This window comes from Equus caballus, chromosome 23 (genome assembly GCF_041296265.1).
Source record: "Equus caballus isolate H_3958 breed thoroughbred chromosome 23, TB-T2T, whole genome shotgun sequence".
Taxonomy (NCBI): domain Eukaryota; kingdom Metazoa; phylum Chordata; class Mammalia; order Perissodactyla; family Equidae; genus Equus; species Equus caballus.
The window spans coordinates 51,965,138-51,986,724 of NC_091706.1; the positions used below are offsets into that span (position 1 = coordinate 51,965,138).

Sequence of the window (21,587 nt, forward strand, 5' to 3'; positions counted from 1 at the left end):
TTTTTTCTGACTCTGGAGTCATAGTCCTAATCTACCCCATTGCCCAGTCTTTCCCACCTGGAGACCTCAGCATCATCTACAACTTCCTGTCCTTCTTCACTCTCTGTGACCAATTTATTACCAAATCTCAATTCAGCCACAGAAACAGCTCTCGAATCCAGCTGTTGCCATCCACGCCACAGCTAATACTTAGTCTAAGGCCTTGTCATTGGGGCTACTTAAGAACCATTTTAAAAAGTTTTGCTAAATACTGCCAATCATAGCAAACACCCATGCCACGCTTAGTATGGGCCAAGAACTGTTCTAAGAGCATTCCATTCTCACAACAATGCTATGAGATAGGTGTTGTTACTATCTCTGTGTCACAGAAAAAGAGAATGGAGAACAGAAACGTTAAGTGGCTTGTCCAAAGTCACACAGCTGGTAAGTGGCAGATCTGGGATTTGAACTCATGAGGTCTGTCTCCCGAGACTCGACTCTTAAAACAACTAAAGTATACTCCTTCTGTGTTAATTTAACCCATTATTATTTTTAGATGTCTCTTTTTTGAATAGGTAACACAGTTAACTGGTTCAAAATTCAAAAGCTACAGAAGGCTACGTACTGAAAGATGTATACAGAAGACTACCTCCCACCCCAGCTCCCCATCACCCAGGCTGCTGTTCTGGAGGTAATCAGCATGACCAGTGTCTTCAACAGCATCCCAAGCAAATGCTTGTATATTAGTAAGTTATTTCCCTCCTTTTCTCCTTTTATACAAATATAGTACACTGGGTGTAATTGGCAGGTTGCCTTTTCCACGTAACATATATTGAAGATCATTCCACACGACAGCATGGAGAGCTTCCTCATCCTTTTTCTTTCTTCCTTTCTTTTTTGAGAGACTGCAGATGGTCTAAACCAGGGGTGGGGAAACTTTTCCTGTAAAGGGCCAGATAGTAAATATTTTAGGCTTTGTGGGCCATATGGTCTCTGTCACATATGCTGCTGCTGCTTAAAAAAAAAAAAATCTTTAAAAATGTAAAAACATTCTTGGCTTGTGGGTCATACAAAAACAGGCTGCAGGCCAGATTTGGCCACGCACCACCGTTTACTGATCCTTAAACGACAAGGCCCTCAGCTCGCTGCCCTGAATCCAGTCTTCCTCCACTCTGGCCGCTTCTTGACCATTCTGAACGAGCTATCTTCAAATCCCACGCTGACACTGCTCCCCTTCAACCCCCCATGGCTCCCACTCCCAGCAGGTGAAGTCAGACTGCTCAGCAGCGCCTACAATGCCCTTCACGATCCACGTACTCCTCCACACCTCCACGTCTACTGCACCGCTCCGTGCCACCATCAGCTCTTTGCCTCAACTCCTGTGGTGACCTCTTTGCCCCACTATTGCTATACAACCTCTTGCCACAAGTCCAGTCTCCACACTGCAGCGCAAGGGATCTTTGACAAGAGTAAATCACATCTGGGAACTTCCAATGGCTTGTTGCTCCTCTAGAAGAAAGTCAATTTCCTTAGCACGGTCTACAACATGGGCCAGCTCTGCTTGGCCTTCTGTCCGACTCCTTGCCTCCACGTTCCCTCCCACCAGTCCCCACTCTCCAGCCACACTGCCTTTTCTGTTCCTCAAACAAGCCAAGCTCATTTCTGCATTTGTGGGTGCTGTTGCCCTGGCTGGCTCCTTCTTAAAAGTTCAGCCTCAGTTCAAACACACTTCCTTAGTGAAGCCGTCCCCCATCTCCCACCCTAAAGGGGCCTCTCCACTCGCCCTCCATCATGTCACTATGCTTTATTCTCTTCACGGCCCTTATGGCCATCTATAATTATATCTTGGTTTACATTTACAGTCTCTCTGCTCTGCTAGAACATGTGGGCATCTCCAGTGCCCAGCACATCACCTAACACATATTAGATGAACACTAAAAATTTTTCTGATTGAACAGTTGAAGAGTTTCAGCCCAAATTACCTCTCCTAGTGGATCTCTCTTCACTCTGCACCTTATATTTCAGTCTCCAGTTCCACTGGCTTTCTCACGATCACTAAATATGAATTTCCCTCTTAAGGTTTTATCCCTTTGCACATGTTGTCATCTTGGTCATCTTTTCTGAACGACAAACTCCTATTCACCCATCAACACCCAGCTCAAATGTTACCTCTTCTATGAAGCTTTTACACTTTCCCTTGCTAGGGTCAATTTCTTCCTCTGGCAGGCTCCCAGAGAACTTTGTACAGATCTCCATGATCACACTGGGCCATAGTTATTTACCTACTACCCATGTTTATTTATTTACTTATTATACCCTAAATACCTCCAAACATATATGTGTATTTCATTTTCATTTTACCTATGTTGAGCTTCAGGGAAGGGACACCTTGAATGGAGTTCATATATAAGTATGGACACATAATAATACAAATAGCAGCATTCAGCTCTGTGCCAAGTGCTTACTGTACCTTATCTCATGTCACTGTCCTAATAACCCTAACGAGGCAGGTACTATTATTCTCTGTACTTTGCTAAAGCGAGGCTAGGGAACTTGCTCCCGGTGGATGTGGAATCCCCACCAGGCCGTCCTGCCCCCAGCTGGTGGGCTGGCTCCTGGAAGGTCTGTCTGCCCTTGAGCTCTCAGGGTCTCAGGGTGGTGCACAAATCAGTCCTGTCTGCCTGTGCGACACCTGGGGGCACTGCTCTGCTCAGAGAGGGGTCAGTTGGGACTCTTGCTCCCCTACAGCAAGGTGTTCCCTTGTGGGGGGCACAGATGTCCCTCTGCTGGCCAGATGGAGAGGCAGGATGACTAGGCAGCCCTCTGCACACCTGTGACCGTGCCATCCCTAAGGGCAGCCAGATGTCCTTGGGGCCTGCCTCCTGCTGCCACATGCTGCTTATCCATGTGGCCATAAGCTGCTCTGCCAGCTCACCCTTGAGCTAAGGCGAAGGGACCACAGGGCTCTGGGCAGGAGGGCGAGAGCCTAGAAGGCAGATGAGAGAAGGGCAGAAGGAGCTGCTGTTTCTTTATCCTTTCCAGCTTTACTGAGGTGTAATAGACAAAAGTGACACACATTTAAGGTGTACCATGTGATGATCTGGTATATGCATCCTTGTGAAAAGCACAGCAAAGGAAACCATCAACAAAATGAAAAGGCAACCTATGGAATGGCAGAAAATATTTGCAAACCATCTATCTGACAAAGGGTCTATATCCAAAATATATAAGGAACCCATACAACTCAATAGCAAAAAGCCAAATAACCTGATTAAAAAATGGGCAAAGGACCTGAATAGATATTTTTCTAAAGAAGACATACAAATAGCCAACAGGTAGATGCAAATGTGCTCATCATCTTTATCCTTTCCTTTAAACGAAGAGATCTTCCTTGCATATTTCTGCAGGGAATAAGGGCAACAGGCAACAATTAGCATGTTTTTTTTCCTAAGAAGTGAAGACTTCCTCTGTTGCAGAGTGTATCCTGGAGTAAAGGAGAAGAGAGTTCTGGGATAGATTCACTGTAGTCTGGCTTCTATCTGTGGGCATTGTATAACTTTTCAGCTCACTGGGAAAGTTCTATCTGGAGAAGTGGGTCACAAACGTTAGGGTAGTGCTACTCAAACTATGGTCCTTGGACCAGAGCATCGGAATCACCTGGGGGCTTGTAAGAATTGCAGACTCTGGCCCCACTCTGAGTCTGACAAATCAGAATCTGAATTTTAACGTGATCCCCCAGGAAATTCAGAAGCACTTTAAAGTTCGAGAAACACTGGCCTAGGGGCCTGATTAAACTGCGAGTCTGGGGCTCTCTGCCTTAGAAATTCCGATGGGCTTGATGAGGATGAGACCCCGAAATCTCAGAAGTAACACCTACTTTTTGAGCAACTGCGGTCCAGAGCAGGGCTGCATGGTGGAACCAGTACAGGCACTGGATTTAGACAGTCCCGAGATCAAACCTCAGCTCCGCTACCTACAAGCTGGGTCATCCTGAGGAATTACTTCATTTTGCTAAGTTTTAGCTTCTTTAGTGATAAAATGCAGACACTAAATGTCTGTGCTTTTGGCTGTGAGGTTTAGAGGTGATAACATATGTAAAGTGTCTAGCACCAAATCTGTGGCACATCATACGTGTAAATGTTAAGTACCATAACTATTAGATTAGACAGCTATGTATTGGTTGCAGTATTGCAGGGGGACCGTGCCAGAGCATATTGGGTAATTTCAACGGCAGGAATAGGGAAGGGCAACGGAGGCTAACCGAGGTGCGATGGCTGTGGTTTCTCTGTTACTTAACCTTGACCTTAAAGACACAGAGAAAGGATTAAAGACTTAAAGACTGCAACAGCTATCAAACTTTATCGTCTATTAAGAATCACCTGGGAAGTGAGCTAAAATGCTAACTCCTGGGTGCTGCATCCCAGAGATTTTGTTTTATCAGGTCTGGGGTATGGCCCCAGCATCTGCATTTTTATCCCCAGGAGGTTTGATGCATGAGTCCTCCAATCTCACCCTGAGAAACAGTGACTTAGAGAATCTGTGTATTTATTCAATAAATGAAGAGCTTGACGCATGTGGGGCCCGGGGCTGGTACTGGGAAATACACACAAGGATGGATGACTCTGCCTGGTGTCTGCCCAGCTGGGAGCTGGGGCCTCTGAGAAGAAGGCTCTGAGGGTTTGTGCTGCTAGGATATCAGTAAGAACAGTGGCCCAGAAGAGCAATGGAAAAAAGCCAAACCTGGACTTCTGCAGCTTCAATGCTGTGGGAGAGATTTCCATTTTGTACAGGTTCCGAAGCATCACTGGGTGGCGTCAATTCAACTTCTGTGCTGGTGCTGTTTGGGAGCTCGATTTTTTCTGTGATGTAATTTGGACACACACAAAGAAAGCAAATAGAGTCAATGGGTGTAAGTGCCATATTGGAAAGAATATCCTTAAATGTTGGGCCAAAGGAGAAGATAGCGGTCTCTGAGAGGTGATAAGGCCCAGGGCTGGGGTTGTGCCAAATGGCCAAGGATTTTTACCATTGTCGCCTGTGCCTTTTAGCACACCCAGCCATCCTCCTCTCTTTACTAGCTCTCTGGCTTCCCCACTGTGGCCTGATGTCTTAACTAGTCTGTCCTATTAGCTCCCATGGCATGCATTCTCTAGACTAGGTAAATTTGCCAACTAGCCATTCAAGAACATGAACACAGACATTCTTAAACGAAAACCATACCCAACCTACATGCTATTGTTTGTACCCAGGACCACACCCCTCAGATATCTTTTTATAGCAAGATGTTTTCTTTTATACTACATTTTAGAAAGAATCTTTATTGGCTAGCTCTCAGGGGACTTGGGTCCTAGGCTCTGCCACTATTGGGCTGTCATTTTAGGCAAGTCCCCTTCTGCCTTTGGGTTTCAGGAACCTTAGTGAAATGAGGGGGTTCAACTGGTTGACCTCCAAGGCCCATTGCTTCCAGCTCTAATTCTCTCTGGCTCAGGGAGGGGACAACTCTGCCAGGGCCTAGGTGACCATGGGGAGGGCAGGCTTGGGGACCCAGCTTTCTCAAAATGCCTGGAGAATGCTACTTAGCACATTCCACCCCTGGGCATCCTATTGCAGTCATGGCAAAGGGATGCTTAACAAAGAACAGACGCAAAAGTCTGTATCATCCCTGAGTGAGAGGTAACAGTTGGCCAGAGTGAAGCCACAGGCCAGCAAGTACAGATTCAAGTTTTCTTCTGGGAGTTGAGAAGTGACTCTAGGGTAAGGGTTAAACACTGGGACTGTGACACTGGGCATCTCAGAAGGCCTGGGTTCACACTCTGGCTCTCCTGCTTATGCTGTGGAACCCTTAGCAAGAGAGTTAACCTCTCTGAGATTCAGTTTCCTCATCTGTGAAATTCAGCTGACCATGAGAACAGTCCCGCCACTACTGTGACCACCACCAACACTACGATCAGAGGGTATGCCTGCAGAGGTTGAATAAGAAAATGCATACAGAGCACTCAGCACACTGTCTGGTACAGAGCAAGAAAGCAAGAGACATAAACTATTCTGAGCCTCATTACAGTAGCTGCCTTGCATTAGAACGCTTTTTTCAGGGCTCAGAGGAGCACCTCCAGGTGATCAGTGATTGGGAGCACTGAGGTCTGCTGTGACGTCAGTGGGATGGAAATATGAAGGTTCCTAGCCCCTCTGGCTCTGCTGGGTAAGTCTTGGATTTCAGGAGACAATGAAGCTGTGTGGTTCAGTGTCAGGGTTTCCAGGAGCATCAGAATGCTCATCAGTATCAGATATGAGCAGGATCAGGCTGCTCACAGAGTAGCAGAATACATTTTTTTCTAGCAATTCCAGAAGGACTAAACGTTTCTATTACAAGTAAACCATCACTGGAAAAAATTTTGAGAGTTATATAAAAATTGTTGGGTTTGAAGGGGCCAAAGTTTGGAAATCATAGGGAAAGGTTTATTTATGTGTTCAGTTGTGGAATACAGAAGGATAAATATGTTTAAATATGGAAAGCCATAGAGACTCAAATTTATTATATATTTCCATGTTTTCAGTAGTGACAGTGTTATGGGTGTGATGTTCTGTTGTGTGGGGCTAGGCCAGTTTATCCTAGTATGCTTGCTTCCGTTATTTAAACTAAAAAATACTAAATACCTTGGGGAATACTAAAACTGAGTTTTGGGGTGTCTATTGGCTGAAATGATACAACTTTAGGATCAGCCTGCGGTGGCCAAACTTGACTCTAGCAACACGGGACACCGAGTCCCAAAGCGGAGTCTAGATGTCCAAGAACAGACATGAACAGATGAGAAGAAACAACCTCCCAGGCATAGTATATAACATTTCAACTTATTTCCTTCAAGTTTTTCTTCTCATAGCCAACAGAATCCTGACTGTTTCTTGGCCAAAGATTTTCCCTGAGCTAAAAGTCAGGATAACAGCAGAGGCAGAAACTCTCCTAAGGAATGTCATGTATTTTGAGTACAACACTGTTGAATTTTGTCTGGAGATAATTTTAGTTTCTTGGGCAATAGCATCGTTTATAGCATAGATCCAGATTAGGTTAAATTTAGTTTGAATTTAGAATTAGTGAGCTATATTATAGTTGCAGATACGAGAGGAGGAACATCATGTTCCAAGTTAAAATAAGATGCCTGAATGTCACAATCTGGTCACACAGGAGCTCACAGAAAGTCAGCCAAAAGAGACCTGGGCTAGTATTACTGAGTTCCTAAGGAAGGAGAGGCAGTGCCATCTCGCAGGGACCTGCCACTCAGTTTAGGAGTGACCAAGTGAACCTTCTGGTAATTTAGTGGGTGTGGCGTAGGCAATGTCATAGGTATAAAATCTGGTTATCAGGCGAGAATTTCAGAAGCATTAAATGTTAAATGACAGGTTTGTGTGTGTCTTCCTTATGTGGAACCCCTGAAATGAAGTGATTTTCTGCTCTTCAAGGGAGATGCCTGGTTAGGAGCTGGTTTTATTTCAAGTTCTTCCTAGAATCATCTTACTCTTCTTGGAGTTCCCCTCGAGTCGGTGACATACTGTGTCCATTCATGCCCCATACCCCCAGGAGAAATGGGCTCTTCCTGACACCCAGGAAGGAGCTGACTGCAGGTCTGTGTCTGCACTGAGTCAGAGGTGCCCATGCTGGGTCCTGCCTCTCTGCCCCCTCCATGCACTCCAGGAAAGGCGTGGGATGAAGTTTCTCTGCACTCACCCACGTGATTGGCAGCCCCATTCTGCCTCTCGTTCTCATCCACCTGGCATTTCTTCTTGGCGATCTTGTGGAGAATTGAAGCCTTTTCTCTGAACCTCCCTGAAGCAAGAGAAAGTGGTGGAAAGGAGACAGGATGAGGAGGAAGATAAAGGAGGGGCTCATGGCAAACAGTGAAGCATTGGCAGAGTAGGCACGTGGCTTCCTCAATTATGCTCCTTGATAGCAGCGACCGCTTCTTTCTGTCCAACTCAAATACCCTATGACCTGCCAGAAGGGTAGTTCCTTGCCTTTCTGGATTCTTCAGCCCACTTCTCTATTTGAGAATCTCAGGCTGCTGGGATACAGATGAATGGTTTGACTTGGACCTCTTCCCTCCCTCCCAATTGACTTGGACTTCTTCCCTCCCTCCCAATTATCAATCATCACTAAAACTCCCCTACTGCTGAGATTAAAAACAGGTCTAGAGAAACAGAGCTGCTCTGGAGGCACAGCTATTTCTCTGGAATTAAATGCTCATACCCAAACTGGCTTTTGACAATGGAAAGCCAAGCCCAGGTACCCTTTGATTTGACTCAGGTTTTCAAACACTTATCTTAATTAACACTGCAGTTTCTAAATGAGTTGGGAGCATGCATCACCAGTTTTCTGAATTAGCTGAGTCAGCTGCAATGAAAGCATCAAGAGGCAACTGATTCCATTTGGGGATTTAGGGCAAAGAATGATCAACTGAGCACAGCAAGTGAGGTCTGTCGGTGATGAGATGCTTAGGGACAGGTGCTGGAAAAAATACCATTCTCAACATAATCATTTAAAACAGTTGTACCACAAGTATAATGCTTCATTTCGTCTCCATTATTAACATAATTAATGGATAAATGCATGCAACAAGCACAGAAAAAGAGCATGCAAAAATGTAGAGATTAGTGAACCATAGTACATTTTCTTTCTCTTTTAATCCTTATTTTCCCCGTGGTAACATTCAAGGTACAAAGGAACCTCATTTTTAACTGACTGATTATTGCTTGGATTCAGATATGATGAGTCCCTCAAAACCCCACACCACCTACCATTTTCCCACTAGGCATTCGTTGTTGGCAGGGCTCTCTAGCAGCATATTAACTGGGGATCTCATTCTACTTTTCTACTTAGACCAAAACTGAACCAAATCAAACCAAAACCCAAAATGTTTCTCTGGGAGTCTCTTTTCCTAGGATGGGACATGGCAGGTTGGCATACAATTACCCTCCCCTCCTCATGGATGGAAATCATGGGATGTGCTCATGGTGGTGACTTGTGTGACTGTTTGGAAGTGACAGGAGCTGAAAGAGTGGGACCAGCTGACTCCAACGTGAAGGTGACACAAGACAGAGCCCTTTCTGCTCCCAAGCTCCCTTTGTCATAAACTTAGACACCTTCCACCCAAAAGCAGTCTCTAGGATGAAAATTAGTCTGGGAGATGACTGTGCACCACAGGGCACACTCTCCAAGGAGGTAGGAAGGGAAACATTACACTGAGAAAAGGAGGTCAGCATGTGGCTTGGGCTTCACAACAAATGATAAAGAAGGATGAGATGATGGGCATGATGTCCATCCTGAGGGATGTTGAAGGTCAGCATTAGGTTCACCATGCTGGAAGGTATTTTGAACTTGGCTGTTTCTATTTAATCTCCAAGGGAAACTCAGCGGGGAAGAAGGGAAAGGAAAGGCCTAGGGACTAGGAGAAGGAGGAGGTGAAAGTGAAGAAGAAAGGAAAGAAAAAGAAGAGAAGAAGAAGGAATTCAAGGACAGAGGAGGTAGGCAGGGGGCCGAGATTGTCTGGAGGCTGCCCAGGCAGCGCGGATGCAAGACACTTTCCTGGCTGCCAAACCTAATCTTATTTGGGAACTAGATAGATAATGAAGCGGGGTCCTCAGTACTCTGCAGCCTTAAGTCTAAAGAGGGGAACTTCTGGTGGAAGGCAACTCCAAGAAGTTCTCAAATCATCTGCTGAAAAGCCCAGAAGAGGAAACAGGAGGTTATGAAACTTTTGTAGGAGATGATGCTTCTACTAATAAAACCGTTCTGTGGTCTCAGGGTCAGTCTTTGAAGTTAGAACATTCTGCAGCTCTACGAAATAAAGATGATCAACAATTTCTATTTTAAAATTATATTTAAAATAATAAAAAAGCAAGAAAGCATTTAGGAGAGGAAACGAATAAGCCTGTGGAAATAAAATCTGAAATAGCCCAATCCAAGTAATGCCCCAGAGTCATGAATCATGGCAGAGAAAATATTTGATAGAAACCAGCTAACTGCATATTGTTTGTGGTTACAAGAATATTTTCAAGGCTTAGATGTATACCAGAGAGAAGTGATCACAAAAGAGATGCAGAAGCATGGAAAGGTCTGGCCACTCCCTCTGCTGGAAACATCCTTCAGAAGAGTTTTGGCCACTGCCCCGCATGGGCTGGTTCTCCCCAATTCTCTAAAGGAGGGTTGGGAGAATAGGGAAGGAAAGGATTCTAGAATTGGGATTTCATAGGTTCTGAAACATTTTCGCAGGTCAGGGAGAGTTTTCTAGACTGTGTGTCATCACTTTTCCACTGCAGCAGCACTTGGATTTTTTATGCTACTGAAAGATGGGAGGGATTGGCCTTATTTTGTTCTCTCTTGGGTTCAGCCCTACCAGCAGCAAGGCAAAGCTGCAGAGGCTGGCTAGGGAGCGATCTTCTCCACCCACTTCTTCAACTCAACCTTTGTCCCAGTTAGCTTGACCTGATTACCATTCTGCATTCTGGTTTTCCTTTAAAGATTAGTTTCTAGAAAAGCAGCAGTTGAGGGCCCACCTTCAGAACTCAGCACACACGTGTGCTCCTTCTGGGTAGTGGGGCAGAGCCCGACACAGCCAGGCATGGTCTTTCCAGCCCAACAGACAGCCCTGGGATCCCCACAGGGCACCTTTGGAGGAAAGCTGTGAGGATGAGGCTAAGAGGACAAGAGTGAGCATGAGGGCCCTGGGGCAGAAGCCAGCACAGGACCTGTGATTCTCAAAGTGACCCTCTGTGCCTTGGGGCAGGAAGGCACGGCACCTCTGGGACCTGTTCAGCCTGAAGCCAGGAGCTCGGGAGAAACCACGCAGGGTGTGTGTGTTGGGGCCAGCACAGTATTGTGGTTACATGGATGTGATTTGGAGGTAGGTAGATCTGGTGTAAGCCCTGCCTGCCTCACTGGCTCTGCCGGGTGTTTCTGTGAGTTCCCGACTATTTCTGAGCTTCAGTTTTCCCGTCTGTTAAACAGGGCTCCCAATGGCATTGGCTCATGAGTTAAATGCAAGGCATAAGTGAGAAAATGTGTGTAAGAGGCTTGTCTCTGATGCTTGCACTGGAAGAAGTCTGAAAATAAGTGGAAAAGAAAAAACAAACTAACAAAAAGCACAGGGTCAAGGGTGACATGGCCCTGAGTTGCTTTAGGAGAACTGTTGACATCTTCTCTTTTCTCAGTCCACACCTGCAGGATTGGGGAATTAGCCACATCCAGACCCCACAGTTTAAGCCTCCCAAGGGCCCTGTGGGATTGGCGTTCAGGTTTCTCTGAGACCCCCAAAGTCAGTTCCAAAACTGATCAGGAAAAGGATCACCTTACATCTTCCTGAAATTGAGAAGGTCAAGGTGAGAAGGCCTGGCCTTCTGTGTTTAAACATTGAAACTGTTGCAATTTTCCGAAGGAAAGAGGGTGATCAGCTTTCTCCCATCCCCTGTGAGGGCTGAGGACAGGCGAGGGACCAAGGCTGATGCACACGGATTTGGGCGGCTCAGAAGAACTTCCTGGTGCACAAGGGTTTTAGCTCCTCTGTGTCTCAGGCTCAGAATTTTAAAATGGGAATAATGAGAACACCCATCTCATATAATTGTTGGAAGGCTCAATGGCTTAAAACACATCAGGTGTTCAGATGACCTCTGACACACGGTGAATGCTCAGGAATTGTTACTCAGAAAGAGTCATTATTATGGAGGTGAATGACAGTACGTTCTTCCCATAAATTACTGAAAATAAAAAGATTGATATTCAAAATAGAATTGATGCTTAGCAGCCTCAGGTGCAGAGACCTTGGCTGTAAAGGGATTGCTGTGATAAACTATTTTTAGGCATAGATTCACATTGGCATAAAGGTTGACACAGAGGGAGAGATCTAAGAGACAACTGTAGCTTTGTGCCTGGGGACAAAGAAGGAAGACATTTTTGAGTACTTTTCAAAGTGAGGGAAGGAGTGATTTTTAACATGTTTTAAGGCAACCTTAAAAAACATACTGGTGTAAATGCTTAAAGTGTTGAATTTTTATATAGCAACAGATATTTGTATACTTAAAATCTCAAAATAGCAAACTCTGCTCAAATCGTGAGGCATCTACGTCAAACCTCGCTCACAATTTTAATATAGTTTAGCTTGGTCTGAAATTTGCAAAAGAACGCCAGCTGAGTGTCCCCAGGAGAGTGCGTGTTGAGGGGGTGGGAGGGAAGTGTGGAAGGAAAAGATCAAAGCATAAGGGCCTAATGTGAATAAGAACGAATTTTGAAAAAGAATCCAGAATCAGAATCCTTGACCCTATCACCCTGACATAGAAGTCCCAAGCTGCCTTGTAAAATAACCTTTGGAAGGTCTGTTCACTCAAAGAAATGAATTTTTGCTTTTGTTCTGCTGTTAATTAATTAAACAACCCCTGGAAACTCCTGCACCTCTTTGCCACCAAGCCTGTAATAGGCAGCATTAAACAGGAACCCTTTGGGTGGGTGATCAGATTAGCTCTTGGCTGCCACAGGACATCCTGAGTGTCAGCAATACAGAAGAGACAGGACAGGAGAGATACATGGATGCAGAGGGAGCGGCCACACACACCTCGCTGAACAGACCTTGATTTGGGAGAAGAAAAAAATGAAACAGAAGGGAAAACTTGAAAATAATGTTCTTGAACCTATTTTTGTGTTTTCTGTTCTGCCTTTCCTGTCTCTGTCTTTGAAGTTTATGGCTTGGCATGGAGCTTAAAAAGCAAAAGTGCACCTGAACTTTCCTCCTGTTTATTTCTTGCCTTTTTGATTCTGGAAGCATAGACAGAAGTTAGGCATCCTGGGCTCCTCTCTTTCCCTCACACCCCACATGCTATCCGTGACCAGATCTGTTGTCTCTACTTTCAGAATGTTTCAGAATCCGACCGCTTCTGCCCTCTTAGCAACAACGAGCATTAGGTCTGGCAGGGAGAATTCTGCTGGTCTCCTGGCTGGTTTCCCTCCCACCTTTACCCGTCCAACCCCCAAGCTGGTCTCACCCCGGCATCCTTACTGATCAATCAGATCACGCTACTCACGTCTCTGTGCAAAATCCTGCAGTGGCTGCCCAGGGCAAAGGGAAAGCCAGCGTCTTTACAATGAGCATTGAGGCTCACCTCGACCACCCTGCCCTGTCCCCTCCCCTTCTCTCGCTTATTCTGCTCCAGCCATGCTGGCCTCCTTTGTTGTTTCTGGAAAACACTGTGCACTGTTGCACCACAGGGCCAAGGCATTTGCTGGTCCCTCTACCTGGAATGTTCTTCCCTCAGAGATCCATGGGGTTCACTCTCTCAACTCCTTCAAGTATTTGTTTAAATGTCACCTTCTCATCGAGGCCTTTCTGAGCAGCCTATTTAAATTCGTAGCTCCCTCTCCAGCATTTCCTATCTCCCACATATTTTCTCTAAAGCATTTTTCGCCATCGAATGTCCTGTATCATGATTACTCTTGATTATCATTGCTTTCCACTAGCAGCCAAGCTCCATGAGGGAGGGATTGACATTGGTTTTGTTCACTGCTGTATCCCCAGCGACCAGTAGTGCTCAATAAATCCTGTGTTTGTGGTTTTCAGGCAAGTAGATGAGGCTATCACTCTTGAACACTTTTTTTGCTGGCTAATGACCCAAAGTAAGTCCTTTCAGGTCCAAATAAGCCCATGGCCCCAGGGGGGCTAAGGGTCCACATGTGGAGACCCAGGGACTGTCTGAAGGTGAATAGGAGAAAATGGGGTAGACTAGATGTTCATACTCCAGAGTGGAAGACAGAGGGGCACATCAGTCATTCCCCTTCTGCTCATCACCGGGGGGACAGGGTGCCGAAAGGAGCCTTTTGTACAAGAGGCGGTAAGCACAGCACAGGAGGGAACACTGGGCTTTGGCTCCTCCTTCTTTATGAAGATGCTCCTCATATGTCAAAGCTTAACTGAAGGCCCAACTTGAAGCCTTCTTTACAGATACCCGCACACCTTCTTCCCATGGAAATCCATCATTCTCATACGATTTGATTGTACCTCTGTCACAGCCCTTATTTCAGTTTGCTGCCAATATGTCTGCTTTCTCCACTAGAGGGCAGGCTTCTCTGGGGAAGCGAGCTTCTCTCCGCCATTTTGCAGCCCTCAACAAGCATCTTAGAATGATGCTTGGCACATCACGTGCACTCACCGAATTGCAGTGAAATGCTCCCTATGATCAGCTCCCCTGGGTAGCCTGAGCTTCCTTTCAAGTCAGTACAAGTCACAAACAACCTTCCACTCTGCAAATATTAACCAAACCTGTGCTATGTACCAGGCAGTGTTTGGTGAAAACATACATTCAGCTAGTGCTCTTGTAGGCTTCACAGCCTGGAGCCAGAGAGAGAGAATAAACGAGGACTAAAGATACATGCTCTGATGGTGGGGGCCTTCTCGGAGTGCATGGAAACTCAGAGAACAGTGCAGGTTCAAAGATACAAGACACTACCCTAGCAACTTGAAGGAATAAACTCTTGCATTCTACAAACTCTCCTTGTGGGTAGCTTATTCACCTAAGAGGAACTGGCCTGATTTTTATTCTTAAAAGCAAAACATCAAAAATAACAATTTCACCTTAAACAAAAAAACACCGAGAAAATAGAATTTATTTATTCTTCAATCTATTTTTGAAGTACATCCTCTAATATTTTTCCTAATTTTTGTGAAGTACTGTGTAAAACTATTATAAGACTACATTGATATTAATGGAAATCAAACTAGTATTGTAATAAAGTATTTTGTAAAGTGTCTTGAGTAGATATTTTGTGAATGAACAACATAATAAAGATGATAAACATAATTTGTCATTATATTTAAAGACACAATCATAGGACTAGGTTCTGTAATTAATGAGAATATATACATAATTGTGTCTCAAGTGGTGGCCAAACCCATCATGTGTGAAATGAAGCAGCCAGATTTCCTTATCAAGGCTTTAAAAAATAATTTTCCATGAGAATGCCCTTTGGAGCCACCCGTAAAGAATGGATCTATCCATATGTGAATTGATTCTATCATCTCTCCTAGCAGGGTCACCTTATCATGGGAAATATGAGGGTGTTTTTGTAAATATTTTGGAAGATTTCCAATGTCTTTCAAAATTTGGTGTCTTAAAGACCGATATTTTGTCCTTTCTTCCAATTTCTTGCCTCTCCAGGAACTTTGCCTAATCAGTCATCTTTAATCTTCAGTCTTTCCCTTTCCCCTTAGCATGTTATCATGGTCAAGTCTCTCTCAACTTGGGAAGCTTTCTCTTCGCTGCAGGTTTCCTGCTGGCGCTGCCCTCTCTTGCCTTCCCCTCACAGCTGAGCCTCTGAAAAGATCAGTCTATGGTGGTGCCTCCATGTCCTTATGGCTCCTTTGCTCACTTCTTAACTCTGCATCTGGCATTTGTCAGCATTACTCCACTGAACCTACTCTCGGCCACTTTTAGCCCCCACACGACTAGATCTCTCAGTGGCATCTGATATTCCACACCCCTCTCCTTGAAATCCTCTTTGATTTTCAAGGACTCCCAAGAGCACCCTTAAATGCCACTATTCCTCAGGTCTCCCCCCTTGCTCCCTCTTCCTCACTGCTCACGTTCTCCCAAAAGACCCAAGGGACCACTACCTGAATGTCAATGATTCCCAAATTCAGATCTCTGGCCCAGATGCTCCTATCCAATGGACTTCTGATCATCTTCACTTGGAAGTCCCTCAGATGGTTAAACTCAACATGCCCCAAACTCCACACATCTTCCTTGCTAGGAATCTGCTTTTCTGCTTGTATTTTCTATTGGTGATTTTCACATGCCCAGTATTTTCCAGCCATCTTAGAGATCCCCCTCTCCTCCACATGCAATTAGTTGCCAGGTCCTTTTGACTCTACCTTTGAACACTTTAGATCCAACCTTTCCAGCCTGGATGTTGGTTACAGCCTCTTAATCTGTCTCCCAGTTTTTAATCTCATTGCCAGCATCCCTAAAATTTACTCTTCACATGGCTTGGTATGCTCCACACTTCTTTTTTTTTTTAAGACTCCACTTTAGGTATCTCATCTTTAGGGAAGCTTTCTCTGAGTCCTACTCCTGGGCTGGGAGGCATCCTGGTACTTTCCTCTATCACAGCACCCTGATACCTATCCTATCATAGCAGTTATCACAGAGCCTCAGTGGCGTTATGCTGACCCTCTCCCCAAGTAGCTTGTGGGCACCTCATGGGTGGGGATGCTGTTTTCCATCTGTCTTCTCTGGTGCTTACTTCTTAGGCTGGTCCTCAGTAAGTGTTTATGAACATAACATTAATACAAACAACAAAGAAGGAGATGTTAGTGTGCGTGTGTGTGTGTGTGTGTGTGTATGAGACTTGGAGTGCTCACTGTATGAAATTCTATTCAAAGTTTCTTTCCTTTTTTGGGTAGAGAAAGAAGAAAGGACCAGAAACACTGCAGGAAACTGGCCAGACTCTCATTTGGTTAATGCTGTGATTACGTTTCCAAAGTCTAATAGTGTTACAGTTAATGTTTGTCTATTTTGAGACTCTATTTTTTTTTAAAAAAATCTAATCTAATCAAGTTCAGGCAAAATTAGAATTTTACAAACCAAAAAACTCACAGCAGGTATCCGATGGCAGAATACAATGATTCGGGCAAAGGACCAATTTGCTGACCTTAGCTAAGGCTGACAGTGCTTGAGAGTTAATGTTCTTTATCATTTTAGGTCACCTGCCTTATTATTTTAGGAACTTATTTTTCTGAACATTTCTATCCCATGTACACAGACATAAATGGTTCACACAAAGAAATTCTCAAAGGGGTTTGTCTGATCTCAGCTTTAGAGTTCTGAGCCAGGAAAGGGGCTGCCAGATAGAAGGTTTGAACATCTTCTTCTTGTTCTCATCCCCTGCACCCTGTGGATATCTAAGAGATAAATGAATAAAGAACAGCTTTACTAAGGCAGGCCTCAGATCCCAAGACTGGGCAACATCTAGCCCTACTACCACCTAATGAATGGAGAAGATCCCTTCAGAGTGAGTTTTTCAAAGCCTGTATCTTGTGTATGTCTCTCTGCAAATGGGTTGTGACATTAATATATTCATTTGGGCAGAGTTCTGATATATTCATGGTACCTGGCAAGGAATAGGTGCTCAATAAATATGTGTTGAATGGTTACTCTGACATATATAAAAAACAGAACTTAACAAAACAGTTCTTTCTTATGATAAGTCTATATATTACCTAATTATTTATCTTTTTTTTTTGAAGAAGAAGATTAGCCCTGAGTTAACATCTGCCACCAATCCTCCTTTTTTTGCTGAGGAAGACTGGCCCTGAGCTAACATCCATGCCTATCTTCTTCTACTTTATACGTGGGACGCCTGCCACAGCATGGCTTGCTAAGCAGTGCGTAGGTCTGGCCTAGGTTCCGAACTGGCGAACCCCAGGCCACCAAAGCGGAGCGTGCGAACTTGACTGCTGCATCACTGGGCCAGCCCCCCAATTATTTATCTTGATGTAAAGTGACAGATTTTAGATTTGGCTAACATTTATTCAGTAGCAGCCACTATTTCATGTACATACATCATCTCCTGTCACCTGGGTTTCAGGTGTCTGAGAACTGTCAGTTAACTTGAGTTCCTATTTTCTATTTTTTTGAATTCTCTATTTTACATTGTAAACTGCTGCCTGTAAATCTCATTTGAAACGTGGGTTTGCAACAGAAGTGCCGACACATGCTGAGTGTTTGTAACTAAACTCGACCAAAGGCTTAGTGGCCCATGACTAAAACGAGATGATTCAGTTCATTTCAGATGTAATCAAAAGAGAAACTTACCATGCTTAATTGGACATGCCAACCTCCTGGTATCACAGATTCCTACTTTTTTTTTTTTTTTCCAAAAAGAAAGCTTCACTGGGGTGGGAAGTTATATTATTAATTTATAAAAACAGTATTCAAGTTTGACTGATGAAGGCAACTTAACATTTTCTGCTCTAGGAATGTCAGAAGTTGACAAAAAGAAGCATCCATAATTTGCCTTCTGCTGCCACTTAACACCTTCCACATATGCAATGTGGCAAAATCTGCCTTGACTTGCCAGGTCCAATCTTTCTGCTTTTACTGCTGGCAGTTTAGATCATGAAAATAAGATGCAATGAAGTTTGGAACGCTGGATGTATTCTAATTAGAAGACTTCCTCGGTCCTGGTTTTCAGGAAGACTGTGGATTTACCCACACAGCTCGTTTGGTCTTTCCAATAGATCTGATACTGGTTACCACCTGGTTAGTTTGGTTATGCGTACTCACTAAGCTGCTGTCTTCCTAAGATCCAGCCCCAGGGAGATACTTACAAGAATACATCTCGAAAAAAGTAATATGGTTAATAACCGGTGAGTTAAATACATTTGGATTGTGGGTAAGGCTCAGCCTTACAGAGAACATTAGAAAAATCGTCTGGTTATGGAAAGTTGGACTGAATGAGTTAAACCATGAACCTGGAATGAATGAAACGTAATATGGTATTGGAAATGGTGTCTGTGCACAATAGGAGCTCCCCGCTTTGGTAATTAAAAGATAGAAAGTTAACTTGCAGTGTACTTCTAAGACTTTCTATAGGCATATCAATGGTCTTGATACAAGGGCACATGCTGTGATGGAAAATGGATATTCTGTGTAGGAGGAATAGCCTTGTCATTTAATTTAAAGAGGACAAAGACTTCGTTCATAACTGTACTCTGGCTTTAACTCACCTTTGGTAAAAATTCAGATTTCTAAAACAAGTAAATTGGAAGGTAGTTACATTATAAAGGCTGGACTGCTTCGTAATGAAGTCAGTTTGAATCTCTGTTCAAAAGACTTATTTAAATTTGCTGTTTGAGCCTCTCTCACTCACGGTTAGTGGCCGCGTAAATTGTGCAATTCCTTTGGAGGACGATTTGGCAATATCTTTCAAAGTTTGCAAGGTGTATACCCTTGGATCTGGCATTTCTATTTCTAGAAACATATTTTATATTATATATCTTCTACTCAGTAGAATTTATTGTATGGGCAAGGAAGATGCTCAGGTAGTGTTGCAATAACTAGATAAACAGAAATGGAAATATCCTAAATGTCCATCAACAGGGGACTGATTAAACCCACGATGGAAGAGCCACACAGTGGAATACTATGCAGCTTCCAAAAAGAATGAGGAAAGTCTAAAAGTGCTGCTATGGAAAAATCTCCAAGATATATTAATAAACAAAAGCCAGGTATAGAAAAACGTATAGAAAAAAAGAGAATATAGTCAAGCATTGCTTGAGAAATGCAGTGATAGGCAATTTCATTGTTGCGTGAACATCGTAGAGTGCACTTACACAAACCTAGACAATATAGCTTGCTACACACCTAAGCTATATGGCGCTAATCTTATGGGACCACCATTGTATATGTGGTCCATCATTGACAGAAATGCTGTTACGCGGTGCATGACTGTATGTTAAAAAACTGATAAAAGTGGTTAACTCTAAAGAATGAATGGAATCTGGGGTAAAAGGAAGACTCACTTTTATTGTCTTCCCTTATGTAATGTTTGCTTTTTACCCCTGTGTGCATGTAATGTTTTTAAAATAAAAAAAGAATAGTTAAAAATTATTTTCCATTTAAAATTTCCACTGTGGTAGAGGTTTGGATTTGTCACTAAATGAGAATATAGTTTTTTTTGGTTGTTCTTTTAAAGGTCTATTCCACAGGAAATGGCTAATGTATTATTTGTTATATTTAACTACATTAATAAAGAGTTTGGCTGTGCACTGGATCAAATAATACACAGACCTTTTATTTCAGATGCCCTGGAACTTATCTACCACTATCTTGGTGGCAGCTTAACCAAAATGCAGGATCAAGTTTTCAGAAGATTTAATTATAAAAGCAGACTGAAAACCAATGTCTGCTTCACACTTAATAAAAGGCACCAGGACAGCATCTTGGGCATAGGACTGGGAGGGGCACCAAAGTGTCCAGTATCTGGACACTCTTCTGATGGAATCTTCCTTAGTTTCTCCAGAGAAGGGGGATTCACTCCCTTCTGAGGCAGGCCATTCCATCTTTGGCCTTGTCTGTAGCAAAGGTCATCCTGTGCTGGACTGAACTCTCTCTCTCTGAGTTGAGGTAGGCTGATCTCCTTCCCAACCTTCCCCACCCGTAGCTGGACTTATGGGGTTCCCAAGAGCTCCCTGCTCCTAGAAAGAGAGACCCCACCTTATCACTGCAAATTGTGCATGGGGCCAATCCCAAGAAAGAGTCTATAGTGAGAACTTCCAAAACATTGTAAGGTTTTTCCTACCCCACGCTACATCCTTGTTCACTTCAGCAGAACCTCTGGGTCATTCATCACCACGTGGCTCCTAAAACCCCTCTCCTGACTCGGTCTCCCACCCCTGTCACCAGTAAATCTCCTATGTCCTTAACCTTTCCTCTGAAAATTCTCTTTGCCTTGTTGTTGCAACTGAAACTTGGCTATTTCTTGAAGGCCCCTTTTCTCCTGCGGCCCTTGAAAGTGGCAGCTGCTTGTCTCTCCAAGTGCCCCACATTCCATCCCCCTTCCTCACTACTTCTAGACCATTTCTCTTCCTCCCTTTAAAGCACAGGCCGATAACCTCTACCACTTTTACTCCAACTGACTTCCTAGTCACCCTTCCCTCATTCCTGAAGAGATCAGAACCCAGTTCACTGTTTTTCTCTCTACTATTACTCCTGTCACCATCCTTGGTAACTTTCCATGGGTGAGCCCTGCAATACGTGGCTTCTCACAGCCCTAACCTACTCACTTCCAGCTACCCTTGCCTGCAGCTCACCTCATCCACCCACTCCCATGGTGAGATGTCAGACCTTGTCACTAGCAATAACTGCACCATTTCCAAATTCCTGATTTGAAGCATCTCATGTTCTGTCCATCTCTCTTTACCTTTCTACTACAATTCTTTGATCTCATCATTCAATTCATTGATGCTATCATCTTTTCACTGCCCTCCTTTGGAACATGTTCTTCCCTTGGCTTCTGGGACACCATTCTCTCCTGGTTCTCTGCCCATCCCAGTCTCCTCTGCTGAGCCCTCTCCTTTCTTCCCAGACTCTAAACCTTGGAGTCTCCAGGACTTAGTCCTTGGCTCCTCTTCTCTATTGATTAGCTAGGTATTCTTATCTAGTTCTATAGCTTTAAATGACACCTATATTTTATGACTCTCAAATTTACATCTATAGCCTTAACTTCTCTCCCAAGTTCCAGACTTCAAACCCATTGCTTTCTCTACCTCTCCATTTGGATGGCCCATAGGCATCTCAAACTTAACATAATCTCTTAACATCCCTCACAGAGCTTGCTCTGTTCTTAGTCTTCCCCATCAACACAGAGTTATAGGAAAGTGATATTTCTCTGTTGTGGAGAGACTGCAAGTGGCCCATCCAATACCAATTCTCTTTTAATTTCCTAATGACATAATACCTAAATTGCTGGGGACAGCAAATCACCCAGCACAACAACATACATTTCCAAGCTTCCTTGAAATTAGGTGTAGTCATGTAACTGAGTTTTGGGCAGATTTTACTGGGTGGGTCTAAAGGGA

General features: G+C 44.0%; 1 protein-coding gene across 5 annotated transcripts in view; it reads right to left on the minus strand.

Annotated features, from left to right (window-relative positions):
- The window catches only part of SLC24A2 (solute carrier family 24 member 2), a 244,875-nt gene that overhangs the window by 44,615 nt on the left and 178,673 nt on the right, over positions 1–21,587 (minus strand). For all 5 annotated transcript variants that reach the window (XM_070248273.1, XM_070248274.1, XM_070248272.1 and 2 more), the window contains 2 exons: positions 7,700–7,798; positions 4,720–4,838 (listed from right to left, as the gene is read on the minus strand). In XM_070248273.1, coding sequence (XP_070104374.1) covers positions 4,720–4,838; positions 7,700–7,798 — 218 coding nt within the window. The remainder of the gene's footprint in view (positions 1–4,719; positions 4,839–7,699; positions 7,799–21,587) is intronic.